Raw genomic sequence first — 24,042 nt, 5'->3', positions numbered from 1 at the left:
CGGTGCGGGACGAAAGGAAACGCTTCACTGCCTTCTCTACACACAGGGCGCAGGCGGACGTTACCGTGTATGTTTAAACAACCTGAACACTCGAAAGCAGTGTCATTCGGCAGGAAAAACGGCCTGACACGCCTTCGAAACCGTGAGGAAGGCTCGTTTTTTCACTTGACAGACTTCCAAGCCAACAGAAAGAAACGTCGAGCACACTCAGCTCTTGACAAAACCAAAAACCTGGCGTAGATCGCCGGGGACGCGCAGCTGGCGTTGCGAAACGTTCTACCCCCTAAGCCGGCTACATCATTCCCTCGACGACAAATGAATCCTGAGCGGCCCTCGCAGGCCAGACTCCCGACACGACGTTGTTCGGGTCATCCTTCCGTCTCCGCAAAAAGGTCGCCTCACTGGCTCGTATTCCGCGGCGAGTGCAGTTCCGCCTCGCCTCCCAGCACGCCGTCGAGTTGCCTCATCTGGCCTATCCCGCTTCTCCTGCTCCACGTCCTGCCGCGCTCCCTGACTCTTTCCATTTTCGCGCTTTACAAACGATTCTACCGCGGCGGAGCGCAGATAGAGGCCGGCTGGGCAGGCGCCCGAGTCGGTGCGTCGCCTGGCGCCTCTTGGGGGAGAGCGAATCACTCCATGGTTGCGTCCTCCTCCCCCTCGGACGCAGCCGGCGGCGCCCGTGTAGCAGCTTTTTCTCCAGTTTGACGCGTGTTGTCTAGCGCGTAGGGGCCTTCGGCAAGGTCGTAGAGGGCGCTCAAACTCACGTCGCTCACTCCAAAGTCCCCCAGCTCCCTGACTGGCCTCACCAGGACCGCTCCGCGCTGTTTCCGCAGGATCTCGGTCAACAGAAAACCATCGCCCTGGCGCTGTAAGTCGTCGAGGGGGTTCGCCGATGCCTCTCGGAGGAGTTTCGCCACTTCGGGGTTTCGAATCATTTCTGACAGCGGCGTGAGCGTCGGGCTGCATCGGCGGCGCACCTGATGCGGAGAACGACATCGGGTTTCGCCGTCTTCGCGAGCGACGCCTGGGATGCAAGTCGACGACTCCGCGGGGACAGGTATGATCGCGAAGCACACGTCGCCTGGGTGTCCTGCGCGAGGCGTGCTGGGCGCCGGCCGCTGCGCAGTGCCAGCAGCCGCGGCGTGTTGGTCTGCGCCGCTGAGATGTGCTGAAATCTGTGTTGGAGTGAATGCAGGCGTCGGGGAGACTTTCGGCGGACTGGCTCCGCCGTCGCTCATCATATCCACTTCGACTGAGGCCATACTCGAAGTTCTGTCTAGCAGGCTTGACTCCTCTAACAGGTACTCCTCGTCGTCGCGCACTGCGGCTTGGGCTTGAGCAGACCGAGACGGCGAAGCAGCGGCATCCGACGGCGAGCGCGCAGCATCGGCGGGCCTCGCGGCTTGACCGCACAGTCCCTCAGGCGGACTTCCCTCATTTCTCCCGGGCGAAGGGCGCAGCGAATCGCTCTCCGCGCCCAGGAGTCGACGACGCTTCAGGGGCTCGCCAGCAGCTGCGCCGCAAGGTTCCCCGCCGGATGCCTCCGGTCCGCGGAGGCCAGCATGACTGGAGAAAGCGGCCGCAGCCGGCGAAAAGGAACTTGTGTTGGCATGGCTCGGCGCGGGAAGGGTGCCGTCCTCAGTCCACGTTAGAAGGCGCTTGGCATTGCTACGCCCGTGCGGCTCTCTACGAATAGGCTCCTGGTGCTGTGTCGCCATCAACGGAAAAGCTTGGAGAAAAGACCGCCTTTTTTAAACAGCTGCGACCCTGCGCGAAGACGCGATTCGCCTCCGTTCAAAAAGACGGTCCGCTCAGCGCTGAGCAACTCGGCGTCGTGGCGCAACAGGCGCGGCAATAGTTATTCTTGGAAAAGGCAGGTGCGAAAGTCCTCAACCCTCCGCGAGCCGAGGTGAGAAAGCTCTGAGTTGCCTATTCCTGTAGTGTCGTTCCTGTGCTGGTCCTCCTTGGCAAATATGGAATGGCAACCGCCTGGTACGCGTACCTTTCTCACAGCTCATTTGAGCATGTGCGCGAACTGGAGGCGACGGGACAGAGAGAAGCTCAAAGAAGCCCGGCTCCATGAAAGGAAGAATGTGAAGTTTCCAAGAAAAGAAGAGGGCAATCGAGGAGAGCCCACCAAGCCATGGTCACGCGCGGACGCACACGCGGACAGGGATTCGTGATTCTCAAAGGGGAGCTCGCCGTTGGACGGTGGGACACCGGGGACGTGAGGAAACACAAAACAGTCAAGAAGACGGAATAGAAGTAGGAATGAATCTCGGCATGCGAGCGGGAAACTAACGGAAAAGTAGACTTGACAATGCAGAGGGCTTCCCGAGAGCAGTACGCAGATCTCAGCAAGGCATGGTGATTTTCCCACCTCCCGCTACACCTTGAGTGCGCATGTGATCCCGTGGTGGTCACCCGCAGGCGATTGGCATTCCGTGGCAAGTTTTTACCGTGTTTGTATTCACAAATTCAAGGCTGGGTAGGCATGGAGCAACGCATCATTCGCAAATCACACGGAAATGCCGGCTCCATTCAGCTTCGAAACTCGAGACAACTACGCAGGCGCGTGCCAACTCCAGCCAGTTTCTGTAGGCGCATCACATCGCTCAGGCTTCCTCCCTCTTGTCTGATAAGATTAACTGTTGTATCATCGTAGGACGGGACACCAGTTCTCTAGCAAGCGATGATTGGCTGAACTATTCGTTTGATAAGGCAGAGAGCTATCACCGACGAGGGAGCATCGTACAGCGGTTAGAGCAATATGCCACCTCGCGACATAAACAAAACTTGACGGAGGAGCTGGGTCATCTGCCATGGCCTGAGCACGTACCTGGCGCTCTGGTATCAGTCACCGGCAGACATTGCCGTGGAAGAAACTTGCCACGGTGTGCTTGTTCCAGTTCCCAGGAAACCACGTGAGGTATAGGTGGAGGCTATGGGTGTCCACGCAAGGCGTCCAAGCTTGTCGTGAGAAGAGTTGGCATCTGTTTGTTATGCTCGGTGTGAACTCATCGTTATGATATACGAAGTGGGGCTGCTGGAAAAATATGCAGCGCACTACGGGCCGTACAACGAAACCCAAGAGGAGACCCTACACATTTCAACCATCCAGATTGGACCTTATTACCAGTGGAAAGAACTGCGAAGTGGTACCACCTGTTCCGTTGAGACTCTATCTGGTCGCCTTCTGGGTCATGATGCGTTACATTGGTGCTGAGCTGTCGTTCCCCAACAAGATTTCAGCGGGCATTATCTGGTGCCACGTTTGTTTCGCTTGTTCTATTTTAGAGGTTCTTGCTGTCAGTGCGTTCAGGGATGGGTTACGCGCATTCATTTGAAAGGCCTGCGAACCTTGTCATGCCGACGCAGGGCCGCTGCTGCCCTAGAACTCGCGTTTGCAGGTAGCTCAAGCTGCCCTCCGGTACGAGAGGGCACGTTTCCACTCTCCCACGTCGAGAGACGGCGACCGTGTCCATCCAAGAAGGTTGCGAATCGACCATCTGGTGGCTTTCCAACTACCTTCTTTAGGACAGCCACCATTTACCATTCGACAGGGCTGGAGTTTTGAATATCAGTGAGGGAGCACCGCATCGTCCTTGTGCACGGCAGTGATTTTTAGTCGGTATGATTTGCGTTTCTTACGGAGTAGCTGCCGCAAAAGCCCTCGTCCCTGCGGAAGCACCAGAAGCACGTACTGCGGATTAGAACTGTCAAATGCGCACGGGGACGTGATCCTTCGTTTACCCTCTCGTGTGGCCGCTGCATGAGCCCTGCACTCGCAGCTCTGGTGGTCTGCTGTGCAGCCAAACTTTGACAATAATGTTGTTGAATATCGCGCAAGTCAATTATGTTGGACTGTCATCAGAGAATGCCTGGTCCTAAGACGTGCACTGCGCTTGAGTTTCACACAGTCGGTCCTCGAACCACGAATCGGCTTTCGGAAAGGAAGGCGATTACATAAATGACCCGGCAGTCTCTCCTGGTTGAATTGTGAGGTTCTTGATACGGTTGAAAGCTACTGAAGCAGGTCTGAAAGTCTGGCTGCGGGAGAGCGCAGTGGGGTTGGAGGGGGGGGGGTCCATTTCACGTCCCATGCACCCTCGTCTCTACTATGCACGTGCTTGCACACGGTGTTAGCCCGAATTTTTCAAAAAAGCTATGACTAGCATAAACTTACAGAGTCAACATAATCTCAAACCACTTTGTTTTCGGAATATCCTCAGGCTTCGCCAGACAAGGCTGCGTAACAGAGTCACTCGAGGCCATGGCTCAGGACAAGCTCCGCGCCGAGGGTGTAGTGCCGGTCCTCTCTCCTCTCTCACAAACTTATCTTATCTTGCAGAGTACGTATAGCTAACGAAAATTCTGTATCGATCACATTCATTACTCACGGAGTAGTGAAGCTCCTTTAGATACAGCGCCTGCTGGAGCCCCCAAAGCTGAGAAGGCCTGCCGTTGCTCTACGTAGAATCCAGCAGAACGACGTCCTACGCTACGCTGGCTTCTTGAAACCAGTCTGGAGCAAAATGCGTTGGTCCTGTGACGCAATCCGCTTTTCGTATGTCACACACGGTGAGCGTCAGATATGAATCGACGCCAGAAGTCGCCGATGTCAAACCCAGTGGGTCCGCTTTGTGACCGTTGACGCTTTCCTCATATGAAGGGACGACGAAGGTGTAAGCATCCCTCTCCATTTAAAGGGGCCTCCTCAAGGGTTTCAGGCCATTCTGTTACACAGTTCGTTGATTTTGGTGGATTTCACTTCAGGTTTCTGCGACGTTCTTGTTTCATCTCGCATGCAGGCGCCCGGCTGTAAACGTGCAGCATGCGCGACCGGGATCGAGGTTCTCGGTCATTGAGCGTCAAGTGGGGTCGCCCAGGCAGCGGGAGGATGGATTTTGCAAATGTGTCGAACCACCAAATTCTCTGCATGAGGTTTCTGTCCTCTTAGATTTCTGTTAAGCGGATTTTTCTTGTTGTGGGCGTGCTTCTTGTGCCGCAACTTTGACCTTTTTCGGGCGCATGCAGTGGCAAGGCCGTCCTCAACGCCTCGCAGCCCCACAATGCTCGATATCGACGGACACATTTGTTTCTCGCCTTTGTTGCATCTACAGTGAATCGCGTTTAGAAGAGTCTTTGAATTTCTGGTTAAGACTCGTGTTGTTGTGGATTGTGAGATGTCACACTTCACGGGCGCGCCTTCGCATGGCTCTGCTGTCGCCCTCTGCGGACTTCGCCGCAGAGCCGCCTACATGAATTATCTCTGTTTCCCACTTCTGCTGTCCCTTTTGGAAGCTTTTGTAAAGCAAGTTACTCGACTCTAACTTTGAGCGTGTGAAAAGGCCTCAATTTTGCGCGAAACTAGCGAAGCATCCCCGCTAGTTCACTGTCAAAGGGCCCTCCGCCTTTGCGCGCCCTTCACCGTTGTCCGCCCGAAGAAGAGACACCATCCACCCAGCAGGGTGCCCTAGCATGTCATTCGCACTTTTCTATCTTGCTTTGTTTGTCTTTGTTTCTTTCCCGGTGCCCTCCTCAGACGCGTGTCTCGGTATGCTGACGCCCTTGCCGCTGTGATCGCGGCGTTTTAGCTTCGACTTTTCTGCCGGGGATCCTTTTCTGACTTGCGCGATGGTCTCCGAATTGCAGCGCCAACTGGCGCTGCATCGGCAGACCCGCGGGGTCGGGTCTTCGTCTGGTTCGTGTTCGTCCGCTCGCCGCATTCATTCTGCGCCTTCTCTGCTTTTCGATCCTCGAAAAGCGGCCTCCGTGGAGCTCTCCACGCTGCGAGATGTGGCTCTGACGTCTCTCCAGTCTCTCATCCGCCGCGATCCCCTGGTGGAGGTCCTCGAGCCCCTCTTCACTTCCACGGCTGGCAAACAAGAGGCTCCTTCGGGGGCCGCGGTCTCCCGCGACTTCCTGACCGCTGAACAGGCCCGACGTGTCGATCGGCGCGTGGCGCTCTGCTGTGACCTCCTCGGTCCTTTTTTCCTGCTTCAAGACGCGCAGTATCTTCTGGAGTACCTCCTCCGTCAATATGCAGTCCACAAACACAACCAGGATGCACTTCTCGCCCTCGCTCTGCCCTACCATTCCTCGCCGGTCTTCATCCGGCTCGCTCGTCTCCTCTCTATTCCTCCGCAATCTCCGTGGACGTTTCTGGAGCGCATGAGGACCTCCGGCGCCCTTCTGCAACGCAAAGACCTAGTCAAAATCGTTCTGTCCTCGCCGTTCCTGCTGCAGTTTGTTGTGAGTACCGTCTCTCGCGTCTCGTCCCCTCTTTCCGCGGCACGCCTGAAGGAGGCTGGCCTCTCGCTGCCCTCTCACTTACGGCGCAACAGTGCGCATGCGAACGCCGGCGCAGACGAAGCTTCCTTTTCTCTTCTTCCTGCGCAGAATACGCCTCTCCTGTCCTTCTTCACTCTGCTCGTTTCGGAGGCTCTCGTTACAGCGCCTTCGCTCGCGGCCGTCCGGTCTCTCACGCCATGTCTCCTGCCCTTCCTCTTGTCCACGCTGCGCCCCGCCGCAGCTGTACGTACGCCCGAGCTCCATGCGGCGAGCATGACCGTTTTCACTCAACTTGCCTCGCGGGCGCCGCTTGAGCCTCGGATTGTGTCGGCGGCCCTGCAGCAGTTGGCTCAGACCCTCGTTTTTTCCTCCAAGGACGACAGTCTTCAGCGCTTGCCAGCTGCGAAGGAGAACGAACTCTTCTCGCTTCTTGTTGTTCTTGCCGAATCGCAGTCACTCGCGCTGCAAGGCACTCTGCCAGAGGCCGTCACGCGGCGCCTCTCCAAATGGCCACGGCTGGCTGACGCCCTCCAGGAGGTGAGGCGAAATCTTAAGAAGGCGAAGACGCAGAGGGAGGCAGTTTTTGCCGCCTTTTTCTCGTTGGAATCGTCCTCGAAGGAAGCACTAATGCGAGAAAAATATATTTTATTCTTCACATGGGGTATCTTTCAGAGCTTCGCGTCGCCTGTACTCTCTTCTCTCCGCCGGGGTGCGGGCGGGGGGGGGGGAGGAAGGGCGAGCGAGGTATTGGCAGCCGCATGCAGCTTGTGCCTTGTGAGTCTCGCTCTGCGTGTGTTCAGGTTCTCTTTGTTCAGCGCCTCGACTGCGCGCCCTTTCTGCGGGCGTTTTTCAAGTCCCTTCTGTCCTTTTTCGTTTCTTCGGCCGGCGACGAGTCGTTCTGTGCCTTCTCGGCGCTGCAAGAGCGTCTGCTTGCGGCGGCGAAGGCGGTCTGTGCGGCCTGCGTGGCCTCGGGAGCGCGCCAGGCGCCTCTCCTCTCTCACTCCTCGCTCTCGCCGTCTTCCGGCGCTTCGCGCCGCTCTCAGGAGGTCTCTTCGTCTCTCATCGTTATTGCGCTGACTCTCTTTGACAGCTTCGCGCGCACGAGCCAGCAGGCGCAGCGCGCCGCGGCGGAGACGTCGGCGTCTGCTTCTGCATTCGCGCGCGTGAGGCGCGAACATCCGCTGCTCTTTGCGGCTCTCTGCCGCTTGCTTCTTGAGGTCGACGCGGTCAGTCCGCTGAGCATTCCGAAAGCTTTGGCCTTCTTCTCGCGTGCCACCGAGGCCGAGAGAAAGGGGAAGCGAGGCGGCGTCTCAAGCGGCGGCTGCGCGGACCTCGTCTTGCTGCTTTCTCACGTCTTCGACAGCGTGCCGTCGCCTGCGGGGCCTGTCTACGCCATCCCGGGTGCCGGCGCCGAAGAGACACGAAAAACTCTATCGAGAATGAGAGGCGAAGGCCTCTCTCTGTGCAGCGCGCTGATGGCGGACGAGGCTGAGCTCCGCAGAGAGGGCGTCCGCGGCGCGCTGGCATGCGTCAGGCGACAGGAGGCGGAGAGCGGGGACAGGAGGGGACGCGAATGCCACACGCGCAGCGATGAAGAGGCAGGAGAAACGGACGAAGCTGGAAGCCAAGCGCGAGCCGCTGACAGAGGTGCACTTCTGGGTGAACTGCTGCTTGACAGACTCGAAGACGAAGACTCCACCCTCGTCGTTGAGGTGAGTATTTGCATGCGTCTGTGAGTGTCGCTGCGGCATCTAGAGGCTGAAAGGCTCTATGGAGATTCTTTAAAAAGTGGTATACAGGCGATGCGAAACGCAGCGCGCCAATCGCCTGCAAGTCGAGTTGCGCAGGATGTCTGCGGGTCACGCAGCAACACATACATCCTGCGCAACTCAGATATTGCAGCTTCTTCATTTATGCAATTCCTATACCCTAAAGCTTTACAAGAAGGAACAGCATCAAGTGTGACCTAACCCGTACAGCGAGGGGGCAGGTCTTTCGCTGCGCGCGAGGCGTTTGGCCTTCCGACGTCTGTTTGGCGGACGGTGCCGTTCCTTTCTTTTCTGTGTTGGGTCTTTTTTCAGGTCGCTGAAGGCATGGCGACGCTCTGCAGCGTCCTGCCGCCGTTCATCTGCCTGCACCGCGCCACGTCGCTGGTGCTGGCGAACTTGGATGCGCTACTTCCCTCGCCTCTGGCGGCAGTTTCGTTGCACCCCGCGGCGGCTCAAGCGACGCAGGTTTTCCTCTCCGCCGTGTTGGCAATGCCTCGTTTGCGCGAGGTGATGCCTGCGCTGCTACGGGCGTGTGCAGCGAGTCTGCGGCACAGCGCAGCGACTGAAAAAGAAGACGGGGCAGAAGCAGAGGCAGCGAGGCGTCGCGAACGCTTTGCAGAAGAAGTCGTGGTTCGCCGGCTGCTCCCCGTGGCCCTTGCGCTGGCCTGGGGTGCCCGCGCCCAGGAAGCGGACGCGGAGACGGCGGAGACCGACGACAACGAGGCAAACGAGGCGGCCGACAACGGGGAGGTCAGCGCGCCGCAGGCGAGGCGAAAGGCGCTGTGCGAGCTCCAGGAAGCTGCGATCGACGTGTTGAACGCAGTGGGGCGGAGAAGTCCTCTTGAAGGCGGCAGCCTCGAGAGCGAGGGGTCCAAGCAGTTTGAGACGCTCACGCGCTGCATGACCCTCAGCAGGTACGCAGGTGACTTGCGCCGAGACGGGAACTGCAGCCAGAATCCGGTGTGTTCTGTGCTTTGGGTCATCCAGCCTCCAACCTGTAGGTCATAGCTACGCCGTGTATCGTTGTTACCATCACCGCATAAGAAGCTATTGTCTCCGTACAAATGATCCACGAGTTTCTGTGTGGGCGCCTTCTGGTGTGCGCCCTCGCGCCTGGGTGCGTGGCTTCCCTGGGTGTCTGGCAGGCCCCGCGCGCCGCGTGTTGTATCGAGCCGTTGGCTTGTCGTGTGTTGCCTTCCGCAGACTGGCGAGCTCCGCCTCGCTCCGCTCGCTGGCTCAGTTGGCCCTCTGTCCGCTTCCGCTGCCTCCGCCGCCAGTCTCCGCGTCCGCGGCGACGCCCGGCGGCGTGCTGTCTGCCGCGGCTGTCGAGTCGTTTTTGGAGAGGGAGGCGCGCGCGGTGAAGGAGCGAAGGCACGGCCCGCGCCTCGCGAATGTCACTGGCTTGTACACCGCCGCCGGTCTTCTAGAGATCGCAGGCGCCGCGCTGATGCCCTCCTCGACGGCCTCGCCGGCGTCGTCACTCCCTGCTTGGACTGCGCACGCGATGCATCTCTGCGAGGAGCTGCAGCGGCGGCTCTCTGCATGCGCCGACGACGCCACGGAGGGCGCTCTGGCTTCCAAGGGAGGCAGCGAGAGGCCAAAAGCGTCCGCCGCGGCGTTCCCTCGAGCCGCTCGCGCCGCGGTCAAGACGGTCGCCGCGGGCGTCGCCTCGCTGCTGCTCGCTCGCGGGCCGAATCGTGAAGGGGACGGCAGCGGAGGAGTTGGGCGCGGGGCTTTGAAACCGGCAGTCCTCTCGAGCTTCTTTACCGGCGAAGGGCACGACGAGGCGGGCCGAGGAGAAGGCGAAGAGGGCGACGCGTGTGAAGGGAGACTGCAGAGGTCCTTGAGGCGCCGACTCTTGCTGTTGGCCTTCAGCGACGTGGCTCTCTTCGCGCCGGTCGTTCAAGCCTTCCTGGAGTCCTTCCGCGGCCGCAGCCTGCTGTTCGTTGCACTTCTCTCGCAGCTGCTGGCGCAAGTCTCCCTCCCCACGCGGCAAAGAAAAGCATATGCGACGCGAGGAATCACCCAGGCGGGCGCCGAAGCGGGCCTGCAGCGGACTGAAGAGGAACAGATCCTGGTGGAGGGCGACGACGAGCAAAGGATCGACGAGACCGAGGCGCCCAGCGCCGATGAGGACGGAGACTGCGCGGCCCTCTGGCTCTCCTTTTCCTTCCTCTCAGGGTCTGCGTACTCGGGGGAAGACGCGCCGCGGCTCTCAGCGACCTTGAGACAGCAAATTGAAGTGAATCTGCTTGACATGTCGCGCGCACTTCTGGCGCAGGCGGCGCGGCGGCAGGTCTCCAAGAAGTCGCTCAAAGCCGCAGGCAGTGAGAGCGCAGCGAGCGGAAAGAAACCTGATGGCGAACGCGGCGCCGAAGACCGGACTGCGGCGGCGTGCGTCGGCATTCTCACGCTCCCGCTTTGGCTCGCGGTTCACCACAAAGCGCAGCGACGCGAAGTGCGAGAGGCCGTCGTTCTGCTGCTCAAGGAGCTCGCTGCGCTTCTGAAACTCGACAAGGACTGGCAAAGCTCCGACCCGCGCGCCGGAGTCACGGCGGCTTGTCTGCAGGCCTGGTGGACGCGCTTGGCGCCTCTGGGTCTCCTCAGGGGCAGACCGGCAGACCTCAAGGCAGGCAAGGGGGAGAAGATTCACGACGAACTCACGCAGAACGCCGACAAGTTTGTTCAGGTGAGACGCTTAGCCGAACCTGAAATCCGTTATCCGTTGTGAGGCGGTATGTTCGCGTCACCGTGTGTCTGACATAAACATATGTATGTTTATATATATATATATATATATATAACATATAGATGTATATATTTATATATATAGGGATGTATGCGTATGTAACCGTGGAAGTGTTGAGCACGGGGACGCAACGGAGCAGGCGCCTGGCTCGGCTGTCTGACTCCCTCTTAGGAGCGATGAAGCGGCAAAAAGGCTCAGACCGGAGAAGTTATTTTCTGGAGTCAGCGGCAGCAAGCGCAGTCCGGGGGGCAAGGCGCGGTGATCCTGGCGGCATCGGCAAGCCAAGAGACTGCTCTGAACTCTACACTCTACACAGCAATTGTCGGCGCGGCGGATGGCGCACGACGGGTTCCAGCGTTTCGTGCTTCCGCGCTTTGCTCAGGTGACCAATGCAGTCTCTTCTGCTTGTCGCGTTTCGACGCTGCGTGTGTCTGCAGGCTGCCTTGACTTCCGCGTCGACTTCCTGCGTCGAGTTCCTCTCTCAGTTCCTCTCGCGAGCGGCCTCCAGTGCCCTTGCGCCCGCTGCGTTTGGCGCTGCGGTCGCTGCGTCCTCCGACGCGGTCGCTTCGTTCTTCAGCTTTGCTCTCGCCTTCCTTCTACCCGAGGGCAGCGCACAGGAGTATTTCTCGAGTCTGCTTCTCGAGGCGCCGGCGGGCCTGCTGCTGACGGCGCTGCTTCCGGCTCTAGGCCGCGAAGTGGAGATGTTCGTGGTGCGCGTGAGCGCGCACGCAAAGCCGCAGGAAGAAGCGCAGGGTCAAGGGAAGCGGAGATCGTCCGCGCATTCTTCGCCTCTGGCTTCACCTTCGTCCTTCTCTCGGCCCTCGCCATCCGCCGCGTCGTTATCCCCGGTTTGCGAGGCCTCTGTCTCTGCTTCCCACGGGTTTGGGGGTGTCTCGCCTCTCATTGTCTTCGCCTTGCAACTACTGACTCAACTGGGCGCCAACCAAGCCTCCTCACCTCTCTACGCTCTCCTGTCCGCAGTCGATTCTGACGGGCGTCGCCGCAGCTTGTGGTCGCTCGCGCCAGACTGCAGCGAGAGCCTCGTATGCAGCGTTCTGCTGCCTTTCATTCGGCTCCTCTGCTCCCCTGCGGTCGCAGCGCCGCTCCGCGCCTTCTACCAACGCCCAGCAGAGGAGGCGCCGTCGGCCCGCGTGTCTGAGCGAGCGACGCTTTCGCTGCCTCTCTCCTGGCTCGCCGAGGTCGCCGACGCGGCGGGCGAGCTGGTGGATGGCGTGATGGCGTCGGGCATTCTCCAGGTGATCTCCGACGAGCTCCGCCTCGAGCTCCTCCTCGCGCTGCTGCGTCTCTCCTCGGCCTCGCCGCAGCTCGCGACCCGCCTCCGACTGCAGGCCTCCAAGATGGACGCACGCGAGCCCGAGGCGAAGGCCTCCGACGCTTCGGTGGGGGCTCCGCGACCGCAGTCGGAAACGATGCTTCCGGTGCGCACGCTGCTCAGCCTCGTGGAGGCCGTCGGCGTCACCGAGCAAGACGAGTCAGCTGGGGCACAAGGCGCGCAGGACGGCAGAAGGCAGGGCGCGGCTGTATCCCAGAAGCGCGGACAGGCAGACGAGGCGACCCGCCCAGTCACGTCGAGGGATGCAGTCATCGCCGACTTTGTAGATGCACAGCTCCAAGGATACTCAGCATTTGTGCAGGAGACGGCGCGCCTCTCCGGACGTCACGCACAGAGAGACAAGAAGGTGCGGCGAGCAGCAGGCGACGACAGAAACCAGAGACTCGAGGAGGCTGATATCCTTCTCCTGGGCCCGTGCGCGCTTGGCAAACTCCAGGCCGTGCTGCAGATTCATCTGGCGTGTGAGACGCGACGACCGGCGGGCGCGGCAGGCGACACCGATGAGGCGATGAGGCGCACCCTAGAGAGTCTTCTGAGTGTGTTTGTCACCGCCACGTCGACGACAGGGGCGCTGAGGATTCTCCGCGCGAAGCAAGAGAAAGCGAAGAAGAGCAAGGCCCTGAAACATCCCGGAGACGACGATGAAGTGGCCTCCATCAGCGCGAGATCGCGCGCAGCCGCGAAGCTGTCTCCGATGTCGTCTCTGTGGTCCTTTCACGAAGCTTCCTTCCGAGGCCTCGCTGCGACCTGCGGTCTTTTGGCTCAGAGCTTGGCGCCGAAGCGCTCCTTCGAGCATCTTCTCGTGGCGGACGGCGCCACACGCAACGGACGCCTCTCTGAGGCTTCGCGGCGTCTGGACGTGGGCGACGAGTCGTCGCCTTCCTCTCTCCTTTCGCCGGTGCTGCTGGCCTCGGTGCTCCAGGGGAGTTCGGCGGCCGCGGACACTCTCTCGTCTCTCCTCTCGCAAAAGGGCGAGCCGGCGCCGGGCGACCGCCTGTCGACTCTGCATACCACGCTGAGAGACCTCCTCAAGGCGCTGGGCGAGCTCCTCGCTCTCGCGGGCGTGAGGACGCCCAGAGTCCTCTCGACGCCGCACTTCCTGTCGGCGCTTCGCGGCGCCCTGCCGTCGCTGTTCGCCATGCTGGACGTTCTTCGCGCGCACTCAGCGCTGGACGCGAGCTGCGACTCTGCAGCAGGACGACACGAAGGCTATAAGGTGGAAAGCGGAGCGACGGTGAGGAGGGAAGTGCTGCGGTTTGTGCGGACGGTTATGGAGCCTCTGTGCATCGATGTGTTTGTCGACGACGTTCGCGGCAAAGACAGCGAAGGGGCGACGGGGGCCGGGCGCAGTCCTGTCAGAGAAAGTCGGGCGGCCGTCGCGGAACTTGCGGTGGCGCTTGGCGCGGCGCTTGGCAACGACGCGCTCGTCGGCGGATGCCTCACTATCCTGGTGCACTGGGAGGCGGCTTTCCTCAAGCGGCGCGGGAAAGCCGCTCAGGAACACGCAGGAAGCGGCTCGGAGGAAGCGAGCAACTCCGAGGAAGCGAGCGACGATGAGGAATCCGACGCTGAAGCGGCGCAGTCCGCCGAGGAGGCCGAGGAAGAGGGAGACGACGAAGTGCTGCTGCTGGACAAGAAGGAGAGAAAGGAGCGCGAGAAACGCATGCGGGCGGGGTGGAAGACGCGGCGCGCTCTGCTGGAGCGGCTGAAAGAGATCCTGAAGGCGCATGCAGACGCCCAGGCTGCCTCTTTCTACGGCCATCGGCTTCTCACGCTGGCGCAACTCGGCACTGGGGCCCTCGTGCTCCAGTGCGAGGCCCGCGAGCGTCTCCTCTCATGCGGCGACGAAGTCTTCTCGAGGCAGCGCGAAGACGACGCAGCGACCTCGGCAGGCCGCGTCGTCCCGCTCTCGCTCCCCTCCTGCGTGCAGGGCAACGTTGCCACTCTGCGCCAAAGCCTCCTTCAGGGGCAGGGACTGGAGGCGGCCCCCTCCGCGGGCAGCGGCGATTCGTGCTTCGCTGCGAGGGGGCAGGACGCCGCGAGACTGGCGGAGGTCTACTGCCGCGCCGCAAGCACCGCCACGCTGCTCCTGTACGAGCAGCTGAAGAGCGACGGGCTGCCCGACCTGCAACGCGTCGGCGCGCTCGCGGCTCGGGGCTTCGCACTGGACAGCACGGGAGAAGAAGAAGAAATGCAGGCGATTCTCGAGCTTATCCAGGCGCTGCTCAGCATCAAGGTAAGTCTCCCCCCCCGTAAGCCCCCCCCCCCCCCCCCCCCGCCCAACTCCCCTGCACTTCTTGTCCGTCACGTTTAGCAGCCTAGTCCGTGTACATATTTGTGTGTAGGCATGTCTGCATGTTTGTGTGTGTATACGTCCACACGGGGAAACCTTACAGGCGAGTCTTTCCCACGAAAGGCGCGATTTTGTGTCTGGTTTCTGTCTCAGATTGTGTCCGAGCGCCGCCGCCTGGCGGGCTCGTCGTCCGACGGGCTTCACGCCGGCGGCAAGAAGCGGAGGGGAACCGACGGCAGCGCAGACCGGGCGTACAACAGCGAGGTGCAAAGGAGGGTGTTTAACGAGGAGACGCTTCTCAAGCAGCGAGCTGAGCTTCTTCTCGAAAGCGTCATTCGGTGAGACCCCACAACACAGTGGAAGGGCCGCCTGTGCAGGTCTCTCTTTTGTGACGACCTGGGGCCCCGCGTGCTTGCCCTCCTTCGCAGTGACCGGCCTCAGGCGATCGGCGGGCTGGCCTTCGCCCTGAAATGCAGCAGCTCCTGCTGACTGGAGGCCGAAGTGGGCGTGTGCTGTGAAATCTGTTGGCTCCGTGGCACAGTTCTCGCGTTCCTTTCCATGCCGCTCGCTTGAAGACCCGCGCCTCTTTATGAGATGATATCTCTCTGTGTCGCTCCGGTGTGTGCCTCTCTTCAGGGCCCTGTCGCCTCTCGTCGGCTGCATGCGAGTCGCTCTCGGCTGCATGGGAGTTCGACACACCTTCTTCCTCAGTGGAGACTCAGTCGACGAGTTGCGCAGCAGATTCGAGGCGGCGCGCGGGCAGGCGAAGACAGCGAAAGGCGCATCGACTGCAGCACCCTTCGGCGCCTCGTTCGCTCAGGACGTTTCGGATAGTGAACCCGATGAAGACCAAGAGGCTGACGCGGAGCAAATTCAGTCGATTCATCTTCTCGTTTCTGATCCGGCCGAGCCTCTGGGCTCGTCACCTGCGCGCCTCTCCGGCGCCGCATGTCTCCTCGCGACGGGCAAGGCGGCGTGCGCCGCAGCGGCGGAGGCCGTCGCAGAGGGCGACCGCTTCGTGAAGTCCGCGCTTGCTGCGAAGACCACGACAAACAGCGACTACGTTTTCTTCGCGCTTCTGTTCCGCAGCCTCGCCAGCCAGCTCGAAACTCACCTGGGAGCCGCCGCGGGGGCGGACGATCGCCGCCAGGGCGAGAAGAAGCCGAAGAAGGGCGGCGACAAATGCAGAGGGGCCGAGGACAGGGCCTGGAAGGTGAGTCGCGCCTAGCGACGGGGGCAAACTGAGAACGGCAGTGCGCCCCCGGAGGAACCTAGGCGGGCACCCGCGTCGATGAGTGTGTAGCAGACAATCCTCTGGAGGTGCTCCTGCGTGCGTTGACTGAACGGCCAGCTGGCGGATATATATGCGGCGCAGTCTTTCCGCTCAGTCCTCTTCTGATGTTCCTCTTTGTGCGTCGCGGGTGGCGCCGTGCTGTCTCTGTCTCCATTTCTGTGTGCGTCCGCGTCGTTGTCCGTTCTGTCCCCAGCCTCGTGTTCGCGGTCTGCGGTGAATGTCCCCTTCGCGCCTTTCCGTGGGTGTTCTCTCTTGCTTGTTGTGCAGACGCTGTTTTCTTCATCGTCGTGGACTGAGGCCTCTTTGACGCCGCCGTACGCCTTGCTGCTCGCGGTCCTCGCGAAGCGCTTGCTGCGCCCCTGTGCGGTCTCCTCCTCGTCGGCTGCGAGCTCCCCCGCCTCCGCGTCGATAATGAACGCAGGCATTGCGGCGTGGCAGTTTGCGACGAATCTCGCGCGGCTCGCCGGCGGCCACCTGCCTGAGGCCTTCCGCGACGGCTGCATCCCGTCGGTGCTAGGCACGTGGAAGCGCGCGGCGCATGCCATCCCCGCGCTCAGCTCGCTCTCCGCGGCGCCCTCCGCGTCGGCGTCCACGGCTTCGCAAGCGAACCTGCGCAGCATCATCTCTCTGTCGACTGCCGCGAGTCGCTGCCTCTTGGCGCTTTCGCTGACTTCGCACGGCCGAGAGGGTGAGAAGCACGTGGGGGGGGTCGGTACGCACGCGGCGAGGAGCCTGCACGCAGCTGCCTTGTTCCTTCCGGACTTCAATGCGCTCTTCGCGCGCATCTCCCTCCTCCTGCGCGCGCTGATGCCGCCGATGCTCACCGCTGAGGACGGCGTCGAGCCGCGCCTGCAGCTGCAGGACGTCTTCCACCGCCTGTTGCTCATCCGAGATCCGCGAGTCGGCGAGTTGGCGGTCTGCCTGGTCGCTGCGCTCCTCGGACTTCTGCAGCGCGTCGGCGCCGAGTTCTTCCTGCCCCATGTCGGCTCCCTCGTGGAGACGACGCTCCTGAATCCGCTGCTCTTATCCTCGCTGTCGCACCAGCAGGCGCTGCCTCACGCCGGCCGAGAAGACGCCGGCGCGCAGGCGCGTCTGCGCGCCCGTCTCGTCGCGCCTCAAAAGCTGCCCCTGGCGCTGCTCAGTCAACTGGGTCTCTCATGTCTCGACTCCAGCGACGACGGCGATGCCGCGGACGAGGCAAGGGTCGTGGTTGAGTTCGTCAGGAAGCGCATGGAGCCGATGACGTCCTTGGATGCGTCGCTGCAGCTGTACATGGTGGACGCGAGCGTCGAACTGCCGCGCGTGCGCCGGCAGGCCAGCAGAGTGTTAGAGCAGATCGCGCGTCGCAGCGCGTTTGCGCTCTCCTCCTCGCTCTTCGGGAGGAAGCGGGACGTGGCGGCCGCCGCCTGGTTCCTCGGCGCTGGGGGCGACAGGAAGGCAAGCAGCCGAGGCGATCTGACTGCGAGCGAAGGCGACTTGTGGCGCGAGCAGCACCCCGTCGTGAGCATCCTCTTCGCCGCGCTGCAAGCGGAGATCGGCACGTCGATGCGCATTCAGGGGGCGATTTCTCTTCTGCTGCCGTCGCTCCACAACCTCTTCTTCAAGAAGCAGAAAGCGCTCGCGGCGGGCTCGGAGAATGCGGAACGTCAGCACAAGGGCGTGGATAAGAAGAGGAAGAAGGCCGTCGACGCCGAGGCGACCGGCGCCAAGGGGGGGGGCAGCGGGGCCCCTCAAGTGTCGCTTTTCTCCACACGCGGCCTCGAAGACTTGCAAGCGTCGCGCACGGTCGAGCTGCTTGGAACGATCATCGGTTCGCAGTCACAGGCGCGCGCGGACGCGAAGCGACCAGTGCTTACGAAGCTCATGCTCCATCTCGTCCACCTGTGCCTCTCTCGCGCGGAGGCGTCGGGCGAGGCTGCGCCCGAGCGGCTGCGGGCCTCTGAGTGCTTCGCGGAGCAAATCTACGGAGGGCAAGTTCAAAACGTCCATCGGCAGCTCCTATGGGGATCGACTGGAGGCGACCGCGAAGCGGTGTTGGAGGACACACATGACGAGGAGGAAGACGAAGAGGACGCTCCTGAACAGTCGCAGCCCTGTCCGTCGAGTGCGAAGGCCGCGGGGATGAAGCCGACAAAACGGCCTCGGGGTGAAAGCGAAGCTGCTGCCAGCGCTGACTCTGCGGGTGGGCCTCCAGAGGAAGAAAACGGCAATGCCATCGCCTCGCCGATTTCTCTCCTTCAAGAATTTGAGCGCAGCGTCCGGCTCCTGCCGCCCGCCGCATTCGCCCCCGCCTGTCTCCACAGGATGGAGAGCGCGCTTTACTGCGCCTTCCGCAGCTGGAGTCAGAAGCTAAACATGCAGCAGCTGCAGAGTTTTCTCCTCGCGCTGCTCCGCTCGCTGAGGGGGCCGAAGCGCGCACTCATGCAGCCGTCAACCGAGGCGGCCGAAGGGGACAGCGACGCCTCCGAGGAGACGGAGTCGTCGGACGAGGACAGCAGCGCGGCGGCGAAGAGGCGGCAGCAGAAAGCGGCTGCCGCAAAGAAACAAGCGTCGTCTGGGGGCGTGGCTAAGGCGCACGCCTCGAGCGAAACGCTGGCATCGTCTGCGTCCATCCGAGAGATCTGCGGCACCCGTCTGCTTGTTCTCTTCTACACCGCCGCCATCAGAGACTTCGGCTCAGTCGGAGGCGTCGAAGCCTTGTTGGAGGACCTCCTCGCGGACTTTCAGAGTGCCCTGGCGGCCTGCAGAGACCAGGCGCTGGAGCTCGTCGAATCGACTGACAAGGTAACGGGAGAAAAAGAAAACGAGAGGAGAGAGGAGGGCGCGGACGGTGTGACCGCTGCTGAACGGGGTAGTCTGTGCGGCCGTCGAGCTACCGCATGTCTCCCTAGCGAACTGAATGGCCGAAAAGAAAGCACGCCCATGTGTGATATGTGCATTTTGAGTAGTATGCATCGAGTCCGTGGGCATGCGCCTATGTGCGTAGATGTACGCTGTGTATCTGGATAAATACAAATATATATCTAGCTATATAGACAGATATATATATATATATATATACATGTGTATATAGTATAGCTATGAAGCGATGTGCGCATCGCCCACTGGTGCACCACTCGTTGGTCGTTTTTCACGGCATGTGGAGGCGGTTTGTGTGAGCCTTTCTGTGCAGAGCGGCGAGAAGAAGAAGCGAGACGCGCGGCCCCGAGTGCTGGAGTCGGACGCAACGTGGTTCTGGTTCGAGCTCGGCATGCCCATTCTGCTGGCCCTTAGTGCATCGCTACGCAGCTGGAACAAAGAGCTCAGTGGTGAGAATTCTCTGCTGTGTTTTGCAGCAAAACAAGACCGCAGAAGAGGGGGGCCGAAGACAAGACAGCAGAGAGAAAGGAAGGGGGGCGGGCGGGAGGGGGGGAGCCAGAATTCGTCGGTGTTGCAGCCTGGACATGCGTGCGGACTGTGGAGGGCGAATCATCGGTCTGTTTGATTTGCGTGTGGGCATGCATACGGCTAGCGCTGCGCATGCGCGCATAGGTCTCTGCAGATCGATTGATGCTACGAGAAACGCATTCTCGTCCGAACCTAGCTGCGTTTGCGCGGAGGATGAGGTTCCTCGATTTCGAAATTTCAAACCCTGCAGCGGCGGCGGCTCGAGTGTTTTGTCAGTTTTTGCCCTGACGCGTTTGGTCACCTCTGAGGAGGTGGTCAGGTTTTTTTTTTTCATATTATCTCTGCGCTTTTTTTTTCGCCCTCCTTTGCAGGTGCGCTTCCGCCGTCGCTCTTTGAGAGGCTGCTGACCTGTGCGTTAGACGCCGTGGACGTCTTGGGCGTGCTGCCACGGCTCTCGTTGCCGGGGTACGCCGGCCGAGACCGAGACAGCGCCAGCGGCGACGTGGAGCTCCTGAGCGACGTAGAGCTGCGGAAGCTCAACAGCGAGCGAAAGCGGAAGCGGGCGCAGGCGCAGCGCCTCTCCAAGCTGTGGTTCTGCACGCTGCGGTCCTTCGTCACAGGTCTCTTTGAGCACACTTTCGGCGACAAAACTCGGGTGAGCCTCGAAGCCAGCCGCGGCGGAGGGGACTTGAAACCCAGGCCAGACCACACAGCGGGTGTATGAGCTTTCAGCGCAATGAAAGGTCACTGTGACGAGTTTTGAATAGCGAGGTATAACGCCTTTAGCGCTTCTGCGGGTCACTGTGTACGAAGCGCCGTGTTGGAGTCGAGCTTGGGACTTTTCTGTCCGCTCTGCGCAGGTCGAAGAACTCAATTTGAGTTTGCTTGAGAAAGTGCAGAGCTGCGGCAAGGGCAACATCCGCTTCGCGGCGGCGCGGATGTACCTGCACCTCTGGAAGCGCCTCGGCCTCGCCATGGTCGACACCCTCGGAGACTCCCTCCAGACCCTCGTTGAACTTCTCGAAAGCGCCGACGAGGAAATCGAAATGGCGACTCGCGAGTTGGTTCGGACGATTGAGGGCCTCACAGGCGAATCCCTAGCCGAGAAGCTAAAGGCCTGAGCAGGGTTTGGGCGAAAAGTGCAAAAAAAGGCACGCAGCCCCATGCAGCTCAGCTGCGGGTGACAAAACGCGAGGACTAAGCGGAGAGAAGCCCAGCTTCAGCGCGCCGCGTGGAAGACGAAACCAGCGAGCAGCCGAAGAAGAAGAAGGGGGGGGGATGGCTACAAGGGTGATGAATGCGTCAGGCTAGCCGGGGAGTCTCACGAAAGATGCCGGTGCCCTCTTTGTGCGGTTATGTGTGGCAATAAACCTTCCTCTGGGTGGCTGTCGCTTTCTCTCACGTCTGCTCTTCATCATCGCTCCTCGATTACTATTCTTTTGCGGACTCTGCGGTGCAATAGAAGGCGCCTTTTTTGAGCCAAAGTCGCAAAGAAATCGCAAGCGCCTGTTGTGCGCCGCTGTGTGCTGCTGAACGGGGGCGTGTCCCCAGTCCGCATTCGAACCAGCTTTTCTTTCATGGTGACAAAAATGGTACTAGACTTGTTTGACAGCATGAACTCTGCCGGCGGATTAATGTAGTACGCTTACGCCTTGAAATCGAACAGAGACGCAGACGCGCAACCGCTCTGTGACTTATGTCCTCCGCCGTCTGGGCGGTTGCCCCTCCTGCGCCCATGGTGCCTCCATTCGCTCTCTTTTCTTTCCTACCGCTCTGTTTCCTCCTCTCCTTCGTGTCCACTCTTGATGGATTAGCACTGAGAGCGAGCCACAGCACTCTCCTGTCGCCATATCTGTTGCTAAGAGAAAGCCTTGAGCCTCGAATAGGAAACAGCAGAAATATATATGAACTTTGCTACTGTATCAAGCAAAGCCCCATTGCAGAGTGTATTGTTTCGTACATGCAGCGTCTGTTCTGCGCAGGCTTCAACGCGTCGAGCCCGCAAATGCTTCCTCGGGGGGGGGGGGGGGGGGGGGGGGGGGGGGGGGGGGGGGGTTGTGGGCTTCCGAATCGGATGTTTGCTCAACGGCTCGACCGCGCATTTTGGTGAGAGCGGGCGGACAAACTAGAGGCTGCCATATGAAGATGAGCGAAGACTTCTTGTTAGAAACGATGACAAAAAACTCTCTCGCCTCCGTAGCGCACGCGTCAATTTTCCACTTCCATACCAGTGACTCCCTGAACCTTGCAGGTCGCTACCTTGTACGGTACGAAGGAGCGATAGTTGTCTCTTACTGGGATACACCTGCCAGTTGACATATGGGGACCTGATAAGATGCATTTCTGCGTAAATTGAGGAGTTAAGTAGGTAATATACACACGTAATATATCGTTGGAGGCCTCAGTCCTTTGGCGCTTAGGAGCGTGGGCAGAGACCGTGCTCCAACGTGTCTCGACAGCTCTGTGTTTCCCCCGCGAAAGCTCTCTTCGCGGGAAAAAACGTGGTAAAGTGGCAAGGATCGTCTCTCAGCTTGCCGCCAAGGCGGATGCGACGTAAAGTCATACAGAGACGGCGAGAGACAGCCGTAATCTCTAAACATATGGGGGCCAGTGGGCGGAGATGTGTGTAGAAATCAGGTAAGTGGAAGCCTGGTGGATAGGACCACCGAGCGCCGGACGGCAGCAAAAACTGATTCCTGTGTGTGTTACGTTTCCTCCGTCCAAAGAAAAACCTTTATGACCACGACCGACAAAACGAAAACAAACCTGCACATGTTGAAAAAACAAGGCCCTCCTAATTCTGGTCTGGCTCCGCTCAACACGACGGGGCACAGAAAACAGTCAGCTATCGAACCCCCCCGGAGCCGTTAGAGGCGGCCGACGACATTCCTCTGTTTTGTGCTCGCCGCGGGTTGCTTCCCTTGAGCATGCGGACTGCGGTTTTGTGTTTTTTCTTGAAGTCGCTTCGCAAGATCGAGCGGGTCTTCTGCCACTCTGCTCGAGCCTACAGCAATTGCACAGAAAGGAAACGAGTGATAACAGTGATACAGCTCGGCGCACTAGACACTCTGCCTACAAAAGCCCACCATCGTTTCGGTTCTAAGAGGCTACCAGCTGATGCGGAAGCCGCTCCCGCGCTCACCTCCTGCTCAGTGCCAGTGCGCCAGAAAGGCGCAATGCGGAGATCCAAAGACGTGGCAATGACAGGGATGCACAGACCGCCTACAGCTGCTGGCCCTGCTTTCAGAGACCTGAAGTTCATGTGTTTGATTCGCTTCTCAAGGTCGCGCTCTCCGTCGATCCGCGCGCCAAGTTTGCCCGAAGACGCGGCAGCGGAGTCCGCTTGGGCAGATCCGTCAAGGGCGCGAGGGCTCTTCGAGACCCGCGTTTGCAATCCGCTGTCCTCTTCTTGGTCTCCAAAAAGGCTTCGAACCCAGAGAAGCGTCGAGAAGGCCGAGGAGGGTGTCGACTGAGGCAGATCCTGAGAGAGGGACGCAGAGGCATCGGACTCAAGTCGTGACGAGTCACCCGATTCGCGGGAGCGCTTCGAGTCCGCGGACGCGTCAAGTTGCTCATCCGTAGAGGCATTCGGAGGCTTTACGCCGTCTGAAGACGAGGTTGACTCTGTTGACGGAGGCGATGACGCCCTATAACGCTGAAAAAGAGCCTTGACTGCATGCTCGACGATCTGGACTCGGGGGGCATGGGACCCCGACGGGGCAGAGGCGAAAGCCGTGGCATCGCCTTTCGGACATTCTGTCGACTCAGGCGCACGACAGGAGACGCTGTCTGGTTCAGACTCTGCGCGAGCAGAGCGACGCCTCTTTTTTGACGGCGGATTCGACGCTTCGCCGTCCGACATTCTCCAGAAAGTGCAACGCCTCGGCGCAGGATACACTGGTTGGTCTCCAGGCGGATTCCACACGTGTAGAGACACTCCAAACGCCCTGAGCAACTTGCGAAAGGCAGACAGGCGAATGTGGGGTAGCTCCTATGTCTGTGGACTTTCTAGGTGCGTTGCACGCCCATCCGCCCGGTCGCAGCGCGTGTGGGGCGTACGGCGCCACCTGGTGCTTGCGGCAGGCACGCTGGATTTCAAACGGTCACTCGCTGCCACATGCAGACGTGTCTGATCTCCAAGGTAGTTCTGCTGTGAAACCAAGCGAAGCACCTTTAGAACACCCACGCTGCACCGATCGGGAATCGCATATCTTGTGCAGGCTTTGGCCCAGCGTTGAGCTAGGCAACGGTACAGACTCCAGAAACGCCCCGCAGAGCGTTGCGGTGGAGTCTCCAGTAGTAGGAAAAAGGAGAAGTCCGCGACAGGCGTTGCGTGTGTCAGAAAAGCAGTCTCTCCGAGCGACGGCGGTGTACCGATCGTTTGCGTAGGCCAGTTCGGTTATACATGCACGTCAGGCACACTGGCAACGACAAGGGGCAAGGAACTCCTCGAGCACTGTATGACGTTCTGGAGAGGGACAGAGAAATGCTGTCTTGAAGAAAAGACCGCCCAGCACACGGAATTCCTTGCCTCTGAAAGAGGTCGTGCCGTTGAGAAAACAATAATGGCGGGTACATGTAACGAGACAAACAAACTCATTGGGCGCGACTGCTTACTCGTTATGTCATACTTTCCTATCGCAGTCTCCAAGAGAGATGCAGCGAGAGCGAGGCTAGAAAAAGAATCTGGAGGTTGCTGTTGGTGAGCTGTAGGTCTTCTATTTCAAAAGTTGCGTCGAGACTTGCAGGGTCCCCTCTCTAGTGCATGCATCCGCGCCCTGGTTGCTGCACGCGAAGTAAAGATCGATTGTCGGGCTGCTTCGCGCGCCGACGCGGTAATTCACCGTAGCCCGCGCCCCTCGTTTGGCCAAAAGATGTGGTTTTTGTAAAAGCTGGGATCCT

General features: G+C 60.2%; 3 protein-coding genes across 3 annotated transcripts; 1 reads left to right on the top strand and 2 right to left on the bottom strand.

The window, feature by feature from the left end:
- Nucleotides 1-629: 629 nt before the first annotated feature.
- On the bottom strand, nucleotides 630-1,718 carry BESB_072530 (uncharacterized protein; the record flags this gene model as incomplete). Its single annotated transcript, XM_029365626.1, has 1 exon — nucleotides 630-1,718. One exon carries the CDS (start codon nucleotides 1,716-1,718, stop codon nucleotides 630-632), a length of 1,089 nt encoding a protein of 362 aa, XP_029218110.1.
- A 3,919-nt stretch (nucleotides 1,719-5,637) lies between these two features.
- BESB_072520 (uncharacterized protein) lies at nucleotides 5,638-20,261 on the top strand (the record flags this gene model as incomplete). Its single annotated transcript, XM_029365625.1, has 11 exons — nucleotides 5,638-6,831; nucleotides 7,095-8,006; nucleotides 8,376-8,977; nucleotides 9,267-10,752; nucleotides 11,250-14,402; nucleotides 14,613-14,797; nucleotides 15,096-15,672; nucleotides 16,021-18,537; nucleotides 18,926-19,061; nucleotides 19,512-19,795; nucleotides 20,001-20,261. 11 exons carry the CDS (start codon nucleotides 5,638-5,640, stop codon nucleotides 20,259-20,261), a joined length of 11,307 nt encoding a protein of 3,768 aa, XP_029218109.1.
- A 1,724-nt stretch (nucleotides 20,262-21,985) lies between these two features.
- On the bottom strand, nucleotides 21,986-23,002 carry BESB_072510 (uncharacterized protein; the record flags this gene model as incomplete). Its single annotated transcript, XM_029365624.1, has 2 exons — nucleotides 21,986-22,144; nucleotides 22,283-23,002. 2 exons carry the CDS (start codon nucleotides 23,000-23,002, stop codon nucleotides 21,986-21,988), a joined length of 879 nt encoding a protein of 292 aa, XP_029218108.1.
- Nucleotides 23,003-24,042: the final 1,040 nt, after the last annotated feature.

Source organism: Besnoitia besnoiti, assembly GCF_002563875.1.
Source record: "Besnoitia besnoiti strain Bb-Ger1 chromosome Unknown contig00007, whole genome shotgun sequence".
Taxonomy (NCBI): domain Eukaryota; phylum Apicomplexa; class Conoidasida; order Eucoccidiorida; family Sarcocystidae; genus Besnoitia; species Besnoitia besnoiti.
This window is presented reverse-complemented; position numbering and strand designations above follow the sequence as displayed.